General features: G+C 50.9%; 5 protein-coding genes across 5 annotated transcripts; 2 read left to right on the top strand and 3 right to left on the bottom strand.

Moving 5' to 3' along the window:
- Positions 1 to 425: 425 nt before the first annotated feature.
- Positions 426 to 1,744, top strand: BU26DRAFT_457780 (GroES-like protein; the record flags this gene model as incomplete). Its single annotated transcript, XM_033824951.1, has 3 exons — positions 426 to 574; positions 627 to 1,610; positions 1,681 to 1,744. The coding sequence occupies exons 1-3, from the start codon at positions 533 to 535 to the stop codon at positions 1,741 to 1,743; spliced, it is 1,089 nt and encodes a 362-aa protein (XP_033682828.1). The 5' UTR covers positions 426 to 532.
- A 131-nt stretch (positions 1,745 to 1,875) lies between these two features.
- On the bottom strand, positions 1,876 to 2,958 carry BU26DRAFT_595522 (alpha/beta-hydrolase; the record flags this gene model as incomplete). Its single annotated transcript, XM_033834942.1, has 2 exons — positions 1,876 to 2,728; positions 2,800 to 2,958. The coding sequence occupies 2 exons, from the start codon at positions 2,956 to 2,958 to the stop codon at positions 1,883 to 1,885; spliced, it is 1,005 nt and encodes a 334-aa protein (XP_033682827.1). The 3' UTR covers positions 1,876 to 1,882.
- Positions 2,959 to 3,819: 861 nt separating this feature from the next.
- Positions 3,820 to 4,209, bottom strand: BU26DRAFT_565255 (uncharacterized protein; the record flags this gene model as incomplete). Its single annotated transcript, XM_033833380.1, has 1 exon — positions 3,820 to 4,209. One exon carries the CDS (start codon positions 4,207 to 4,209, stop codon positions 3,820 to 3,822), a length of 390 nt encoding a protein of 129 aa, XP_033682826.1.
- A 469-nt stretch (positions 4,210 to 4,678) lies between these two features.
- BU26DRAFT_595514 (aldehyde dehydrogenase) lies at positions 4,679 to 6,733 on the top strand (the record flags this gene model as incomplete). Its single annotated transcript, XM_033834941.1, has 3 exons — positions 4,679 to 5,024; positions 5,141 to 5,932; positions 5,992 to 6,733. 3 exons carry the CDS (start codon positions 4,679 to 4,681, stop codon positions 6,312 to 6,314), a joined length of 1,461 nt encoding a protein of 486 aa, XP_033682825.1. The 3' UTR covers positions 6,315 to 6,733.
- BU26DRAFT_485128 (uncharacterized protein) lies at positions 6,277 to 9,090 on the bottom strand (the record flags this gene model as incomplete). Its single annotated transcript, XM_033825875.1, has 7 exons — positions 6,277 to 6,784; positions 6,862 to 7,157; positions 7,215 to 7,321; positions 7,405 to 8,015; positions 8,205 to 8,800; positions 8,865 to 8,919; positions 8,991 to 9,090. The coding sequence occupies 7 exons, from the start codon at positions 9,088 to 9,090 to the stop codon at positions 6,384 to 6,386; spliced, it is 2,166 nt and encodes a 721-aa protein (XP_033682824.1). The 3' UTR covers positions 6,277 to 6,383.
- Between the last annotated feature and the right edge of the window lie 73 nt (positions 9,091 to 9,163).

Raw genomic sequence — 9,163 nt, 5'->3', positions numbered from 1 at the left:
TAACTAGCTCGCTTGTGTAACTAGCTCGCTTGTGGTAAAGTGCGTTATATCTAAATTTTTATAGAAAAATATTAAGGTTTCGCTTAGTTATTTAAAGAAAAACTCGTTAATTTTCGTTAATTTTCCTTGCTAAGAAATCGTGGGGGGTTTGCTTATCTAGGGGGTTCGGTTATTAAGTACGTTAGTGTAGAGAGTTTAATAGTAGAGTACGTTATAGAAAGTTTATAGCTTGTTAGGTACTATTTAAAAAAGAATTCGCGACTTACGGATTATTTATACAGAGCGTGGGCGTTAAGAAATTAAGTATTAAAAATAGGGTAGTTAGGGTGGCTGGGAAGGCGCGCCGGCAGGTGGTTAGTGCCGCCAGCCGGTGATTTACTCTACGCCACACGGAATATTTCCACACTGTGGGTTCCTTCCGCCTACTTGGATACACAATGGCACAATACAAACGCTAATCTAAATAACAACCGGCTTAAAGCCTAAGGCTACACTTCAAGACATTTTAAAGGCATTGAATTGCTTACTCGTCATGGGCGAACAAGTTACATCATACAAAGCAGCCGTGATTACTGTAAGTCAGCAAAACCTTCTCCACAGAAAGCATATCCGCTAAGCTCCGATAGAAATCAGGAAGAGAACCTCGCTTCGAGGTCAGGACGCTTTCTCTACCTGAACTCGGCCCTACTGATGTCCTCGTAAAACTGACTGTGACCGGTGTCTGTGGGACTGACATCGCTCTCGCCAGTGGTCATCTTGGACCGACATGTTCGATTCTCGGCCACGAAGGGGTTGGGGAGGTCGTACAAAGGGGGTCCGCGCTCGACGAAGCCGATGTCCGTCTTGGTCAGAAAGTTGGTGTCGCATGGATTAGAGACGTCTGTGGGGAATGCGATATGTGCCTTCAGGATGGTGGGGAGACGAGATGCGTCCAGCAAGTTCACTCTGGTAGAAAGGTAGATGGCACGTTCTCTGAGTACACAATCGTCTCACACAGATACATTCTGAAGCTCCCACAAGGGATAGCCGATGAACAGCTGGCGCCAATACTTTGCGGCGGTGTCACATCCTACAAGGCCTTGAAGGTATGCGGTGCCATTCCAGGGCAATGGGTTGCAATTTCTGGCGCAGGGGGAGGAGTGGGTGCTTTGGGGGTGCAGTTTGCATTCGCAATGGGGTATCGGGTTGTGGCTATCGACTCAGGTCCGGAAAAGGGCGACTATTGCATGGGGCTGGGAGCTCACCACTATGTCGACGTTAAGAAGGAGCTGAAAGTTTCTGAATCGGTGAAGCAGGTGACGGACGGCAAAGGAGTTGCAGCCGTACTGGTCACGGCCGGGACTGGTGCAGCCTATCAGTCTGCTCTGGACCTACTGGGACCGTTTGGAACCTTGGTGTGCGTAGGAATCCCCCCTCCTTCGCAAGACTTCAAGATCCATCCGCTTGCCCTCATCGACAACGGCTTTCGTATCATAGGCTCAGCCGTGGGAACCAGGGGCGACATCTTGGAGGCCATTGAGTTTGTCCGACGTGGCACGGTCGTTCCGGTTGTAAAGATGGCTAGAATGGAGAGTTTGGCCGATATCGCTAGATTGTCGATGTCGGGAGAGGTATGCTGTCTTCTTAAGATATATCTCTGGCTGTTTTAGTTTTCATCGAGCTAATTTTCACCTCCCCAAGGCTATCAGAAAGTACGTCATCGCCATTGGAGATCCCGCAGATACGACTGAGCTCGAATTTTGAGAGGATAGATCGGGATAACCGCTTTCCATAGAGTTTGCTCATCCGGAAACTTCCTCCTCGCCGTCTAGAAGCCGCAGTAAATGTAGAATCGCCTTCGCTTAGGCGAGTCTTAGACATCAAGAGCGCAATCGTGGCAACATCAATTGAGTTCATTACCCAGAAACTGCAATATCTTCCGCACACTTCGGTACACCGGTTCTTCGGTAGCTGTCTTCTTCTCAACATCAACCTCTGCGGCTATTTCCATGACGTCGAATCCATGGCCCTTTTCTGTCACAATCTCACACATGACCTTTACCCCGAGTCCATCTAGTACTTCCGCGAGCTGAACACTCTGATTAACGCCAACGGCATCATCTTTGTCTCCATGTAGGAAGGCTGCTGGGGGAAAGCCTTTCCGCAGCCCAAATGCGGCAGGGAACAGCTTATGATGTTCGGCGGGAATGGCCCCGATACCACTCTGGCGAATCGACGCAGAGAGGCCGGAACGGTCTGTTAGAAGGTCTGGATAGAGTGCTTCCTGGTGGGAAGTGGCTATCCACAACATGCGTTTGTCCGAAGACGGATTTTCCGGGAAAGGATAGCTATCCAGCGCCTTGTTGTCCTTTGCTGCACTCATCTCACGAAGAATCGTGCTGGTGTCAGATAGTGGGGGGAGTCCCATAAGAGTGGTGCCCGGCTCGATGTAACGAGAATCGGTCAGGTCGAGCATGCCGTAAATTGACAAGAAAGCAAGAGGGCTGGGTGTAGTTAATTGAGTAGCAACGAATAATGCCAGATAGCCTCCTGCACTGGAGCCTGCCACTATTAGGCGTTCAGCGAGATTTCTTGCCACCCAAGTCGCAGAATCCAGGGCATCAGCAACGACATCGAGGCCGCGCACTTCGGGTAGTAAGCGGTAGGAAGGGGTAATGTAGAGCCAGCCGCGACGCAAACAGCCGTTGATGAGCCAGGAGGGAGGAAAGGTGGTTTTTTCTCCGATCATCTATGATAGCATTAAGTAGGGTTTCGAGGACAACTAGACTAGACCATGGGTTCCTTAGGTGCAGAACTCACAAGAAATCCTCTATGGTAATGGATCAATGCCGTTCGAGGACCGGTGCCAGATGTTTCTACTGACAGTTTTGGTGGATGAAAGACATCCAAGGTAAGCTCGAGGTCATCCACCGACTTGTAAACGTAGGTTGAGATTTGTGCGCCGGATACTGCCGCCATTGGATTCAACGGGATTGTTAATTGATGGATCTGAGGGAATGCTGTAGCCCATTTTCGGGCGCCTGAGGTCATTTTTCATCACCTTTCAAGGCCAAGTTCGATGCATACGTCATTGTGGGGTATTTCCCGTGGGTACAGATCCCAAGACATACGTCGCGGGTGATACCCACAGCGCCCGGTGCCTCGTTAGCTGGTAGCCGGGGTGTTGGTAGCTCGTCCAATCGTTGGAAAATAATTCGATCCACTTGGTCAAGACAGACAAGGAAGTTTCTGAGAGATTTTTCAGACCCGGAATTACCAACAGAACAACTCCATGCCTTTCTCTCCAAGTTGCTCATCCTAAAGCGGTGAATCTATGAGCAATGCACGTGTTCAGTGAGCCCATAACAGTGTACAGTCTTTCAAATATTCCATATCCACCGAAGGCTCTCTGGAGACATGCACGTCACACAAATCAGATCACTCTCGCCCATCCTGTCCGCTCAGACGTATGGCTGTTCATTCGCTGAGAAACGTATGAAGCTGGACAGATCTTTCCGGGTCGCACCATTTTCTTCTCCCCTGACATGGGAGGATCGCTGTGATACAAAGATGGCTTTCCCAACCGTATGCACCATTCCGAAATCAACACTTGTGCTGATAGAACATCAATATGGTAGAGGCATCGGGCGTTGTCGTCGAGCCTGTTTCATGTGCAACTGTCAGTGCCTCGGTCAGTTCTGAGCGCAGCAAGGACGAACAGCTTACCTTCTCAGCTGTTCCACAGCTGTTTCACAGCACTCGCGACTTTTGTATACCCCACGCGTGAGCTGTCAAACAATACTTATCTATGTAGGCCTGACCGCTTCACAAAGCCCCCATCTAGTAGGCCGATGGTGCCAATACCGGCGCCGGAAAGATAGGTAACCACAGCACGGCCAGGACCATCAGGAGAAAATGCTTCTTTACTGCAACTTGTTCATAATATCCCACTTCCGGTACGAGAATTTGCCATTGATATCGCTCGAAGTCATCGTGGTCCAGAGATCCTTGATGCGGTAGGGCAGAAAGATCGAGAGCCACCAGGACCTCGTTTTGGATGACATCTAGCCGTCCGTAAGTGAGCGTATCGAATCCGGTCGATGTATCCGCAGATTGGGAAAAGTCTTTCGATTCGACCTCTGCTAGTTGTGAACGAAGCTTGGATAGCTGGGTCTCGCAGGCGGAAATTTCTTCCGGGAGATTTCCAACTTCTCCATTGGAAGAGCCCATGAAAAACGGATACCTGGTCTACCGATGAAGCATTACGTTTACTGAGCGCAAATTTGGGAGAATTTTTGGAGTGCAGCGACAGAGTATTCACGGCTTAGACTCGGGGAGTTTATCGTCGGTCTCCGGCTCTCTACGGCCCCACCTCCACAATACAATATTACGTTAGTCTCAAAGGTGCATGATCAAGCTTCTCCTCGCACGACATTTTGCCCTACGGTAATTGACCGCAATGTGGTAACACTAGGAACAAAGAGGCGTGAGGGGGGGGAGACCTGTCGCGGGAGATTACTGATGGCAGGAAATGCGCCATGCCTTGATATGACGAGCTGAAAACACAATAGGGGGCTGGCAGTGCCCGTTGAGGTTTTAGAATGCGGAGTGCCCACAGTTTTCAATAATTTGAGCCTCAAATCCTTTTGAAAACCAGCATCAGCCCGATCATTTCTTCTAAGAGCATTTCGTTCTCATAATGGAGCACCACTTCTACAACATTGTCGGTGCAGAGCGGCGAGACGGCCAAAACTGCACCCGTGTGACATGCCCACGGACAGGAGAAGCTCTTTGGGAAGCTCCTCTGGCTTCCAAAGAAGATCTGGAGGATGCTGTGAGCTCTGGTAGAGCTTCTGCGAGGTCTTGGGGCAATGCCAGCCTCCATATCCGTCAGAATCTGCTCCGTGACTTTGCTCTCGAGCTCACAGCGTGGGCGAAATCTTTATCGCCAATTCTTGCAAGAGAGACTGGGAAATCGGTAAGTCAAACAAAGAGGCTCTGCCATGTCGGCAGCCAGCGCTGTGAATGCTCTGACCACCTCGAATGTCTAGACACTGCTCAGCGACTTAGAAATTGAGCACGCAGTCAACTTTTTGAATTTCAACGGCTAGTGTGCCCAATTGCCCGGTCTTCGATGGAAAGCCTTGCTCACTACTTCTAGCATCCCAATCGCTCGACGATGAAGTAGTCTACGAGGATGCAACGGTCAAAGTGGTGGCAACCCATATGCCGCTAGGTTTGGTCGCCGCCATCTGCCCGTGGAATTTCCCATTGGTCCTCGCCATGGGTAAAATTGCTGCAGCGCTTCTGACCGGAAACTGTGTGATTGTCAAGCCGTCTCCGTTCACACCGTATACAACAATGAAGGTTGTCGAATTAGCCCTGGATGTCTTCCCCCCCGGCGTCTTACAGGTGCTGCATGGAGAGGCCGACCTGGGGCGAGAGCTCACTATACATCGAAGCATAGATAAAATAACCTTCACGGGCTCCACGGCAACCGGCAAGAAGATCATGGAGAGCGCGGCGTACACGCTGAAAAACATGACACTGGAACTTGGGGGCAATGATGCCTCAATCGTTTGCGACGACGTCAACGTATCAGCTGTGGCACATGAGGTCGCTCAGGGGTGTCTCTTCCACTCTGGCCAAATGTGCGTAGCAACAAAACGTGTCTACGTACACAAATCCATTTACGAGGCTTCCCTTAGATGTCTAGTGAAGGAATTCGAACTGTTCATCACGGGCACTCCAAGAGATACCCCTTCGATCTTCGGCCCTCTTCAAAACAGTGCCCAGTTCACCATTGTCAAGGAGCTTATAGATGATTGCAAGGCTCGAGCCTATCGGTTTGCCACTGGCGGGAAGGTTGAAGAGGGTCCAGGTCTATGGATTCAGCCTACAATCGTCGACCGCCCTCCCGACGAATCATCAATCGTTTCCGAAGAGCAATTCGGTAAGTTTCGATTGCATTCATTCGATCAACATCAAACTGATAAGCTTGGCCCGGTACAGGTCCGATAACACCCGTTCTAGAATGGGAGACCGAGGAAGAAGTAATCAGCCGGGCAAACAACACCCGCTCTGGCCTCGGGGCGTGCGTCTGGTCTGCCGATATCACTCGAGCTGAGCGCATATCCCGAAAGCTTCAGGCCGGGACTGTATGGGTGAACAGCTTTGAAAAGCCGCTTCCCATGGCATACTTCTCCGGACACAAGGATAGCGGCGTAGGAGGTGAATGGGGCAGGCAGGGATTGCTTTCCTATTGTTATACCCAATCACTACATGTGTACAAGGACAACGTGCTAACCGCTGCTGAAGCATTGGTTCTGCCATGATCCTGATTGGAATGATTTGTACTCAGAAACGTATAGACAGGGCCAGTGCCGAGAGGTTCTCAAGAGCTTTCATAGATGTAATAGGCTGATCCTTTGCAGTGACGTGATGATGCTATGAATTTCGCTCATGTCTGAATCATATTTGATTGGAAGCCCGGCTGGTGTCTCGATTTCGCTGCTGCCGGCGACGACTTGGTCTTCGGTGGAGTTGCGTGGAGAACCGTGCAGGTGGGCTACAGTAGCTTTGACCAGGAGCCAAAACTCCGTAGCATGTCGAATAAATCCAGGGCGTAACCACATGTTTGCTAGAATATCCGGACCATTGTCGCTGGGCGTGTTTGTGGTTCGGTTTGCAAGCCAGAATCGTTTCCAGTTGGCAATCCCCGTATGGATCGGCAATCCCCGCATGGATCGGGAACATGTAGGTGATACAAGGGAATTCTTGATATGAAAGGCGAGCGAGTGTAGCGCTAATACTGATCAGCCTTGGCTTGGTGTTTCGGGGAGCAGATCAGGAGCGCATTTGGAGAAGCAGGATTTCCCTTACCAGTCACTATCGTGAACATGTTGAGTATGCTCAGCGCAGAGAACACGGCCTGATCCTCGTCGGAGATTTGCCCTTGACATATAATCTCAACCGCCAGGGATACATCCAATCGTTGCCCTGAAGCTCGAACGGCATTCCAAGAATGTAACTGGATGAAGCATTCCTCAGAAGATGTAGCTTGGAAGCAAGGCTCCGGGCAAGCAAGGTCCATCTTCAATTCAGGCACCACGAGCCGGGGAGGTGAATTGTTGAAGATCACAAAAGCTGAGTCGAGAAGGAAAATGTAGATAAAGGTTCTGTGTTTGAACGTCAGATTCTCACACAGCTGGAAAGCGATGCACGGGAGAAAGTACCTTATCAGGGACTCCTGCAAGACGAAACTCTCCCAGCTGAATGTGGAGATGTCCCCAACGTGGAGATGCCGCAGCGTTGCGTTTGACATTCCAAAATCTCTGGCGAACTTTCGAGGCAGATGCCACAATGTCAGTGACGGAAAGAGAGCAGAAAAGAGACTGGGCTTGATGATTCAGGCCATGTACTCACCGCAATGACGGTGCTGTATCGGTGCCGCCGTATTCTTCGTTTGCTCTCCTCAGACCCCTCCCAATTCTGAAGCAAGCAGACAAAGTACGCCGCTTGTAAAAGCTCAAACCTCCGCCTCACCGCAGGCCTTTCCAGCCAATTGTCGCCTGGATCCGCCTCGCTGAAGAGTTCGTCGCAGCTGAATATCATCTCTTCCAGACTGTTGAACCAAATGTTTGCACCAGCATGATCTCGGCTGTCCGGCGACATGCAGGCCCCAATCAATACCATTGATAGGAGTAGCGAACAGGGACATTGAGCATCATTGAAAGTTGGTCGGTGGATGATGGGACTGTTTGGATACCAGGACGACCAGAAGAGCTCGAGGAACTTTCGTAAGTTTGGCGGAGAGAAAAAGTCGAAGCACATTTGCTCCAACAAAGGTGACCAGCTGATTGTTATCTTGCTTCCTCTTGGTTTGTTCCATGTGATGGCCTTGATCTGGTCCACAATCTCGCATGTTTTCAGCGCCAATTCGTCAGAAATCCACACTGACGAGGAGGATGCACCTCGCGAGGAGACGTCTAATAGTTCGCCAGTGCTATTCGTCTCGAATGGATCCAATCCCAGCCCTGGGACGTAAGTCGGTTGAAGGGCATTGCATTCACGGCCGAGGAAATATAGCTGTTGACTCGCAGTTGTCGTCGGATCGAGCAGACTGTCCCACCCAGAACCTATCGCTTGATCAATGTCAAGCCCCGCAAATGGATCCAGAGGAGCACCCCTGTTGTCTGTAAATTGGTTCCCCGGGTGCCGATGACGCTCAGAGGCTTCCCTGGCAATGGCCTGCCGCTCGTTGTGTGACCCACACTCGAAGGAATCCAGAAACCCGTTTCCCTTTGTAAACTTGCTCAAGAATGGAAAACGATTCAAAGTGATTATGTCAAAATCGGATGGACTGGCTGGGCGAAGACTCGTCCAAACATGGACGGCTGGGCTGTGAAGGAGCTGAGAACCGCCCTCGTTTCCCTCCGTCTCCTCGGCTTCCCACGAAAGCGACTCGGAGCCAAATCCAGCGTTCAGTTCGTCCATCTCAAACGGGTTATCAATTTGTCCACCATGTTGCTCTTCCCGCTGCCCATTGTCGCTTGAAGAATTTCCGCAGTTGCTTGAGACGGCGCCAGTATCATCCTCTTCGTAGTTTGCGGAACCGCGGGCAACCGGGTTGAAGGTGCATGCAACCATCTTCTCGCGGCAGCTTTCGCACGGGTATCCAAGAGAACAGGCTTTCTTGAGCCGCGCACATCTGTCACACGCCTTCCGTTTCTTGCCTTTGATTTTGGGGACCAGCCGCGGAATTTCCTGGTCTTGCTCCAAGCGGAGCTTGCAGGTTTGCCAGTGCCGCTTGAGAACGTCTCTGTTGCGTGTCAGTCTCCTCCGGTCCTGCACAACGATCGACACACTCAGATTCGACCGCTGACCTTCGTTTGAAAGAATGCCGACAGAATATGCATTCGAAAGGACGTTGCTTGCCATCTTTGAAGTTACCCATTAGCAGCTGCGGCACTCCGGAAACAATGCAGAGAGGGGGTATGGGTGCGACATACGGGAAAGGATATGGCGTTCGAGGTGCTCGGAACGGCCGAAGCGGTTACCGCACTCTGAACACTCAAACGATTGCGTCGAAGTGCCTACGGCTACCGACATGGCTGACAATTTCGGCGGTTAGTCTGCCTGGAATAGGTTTCTGGTGGTCGCGAGAGGGCATGCACAGGCAGCT

Source organism: Trematosphaeria pertusa (assembly GCF_010094035.1).
Source record: "Trematosphaeria pertusa strain CBS 122368 unplaced genomic scaffold BU26scaffold_8, whole genome shotgun sequence".
Taxonomy (NCBI): Eukaryota; Fungi; Ascomycota; class Dothideomycetes; order Pleosporales; family Trematosphaeriaceae; genus Trematosphaeria; species Trematosphaeria pertusa.
The sequence above is the reverse complement of the archived record's forward strand: the minus strand, read 5'-3'. Positions and strand labels throughout refer to the sequence as shown.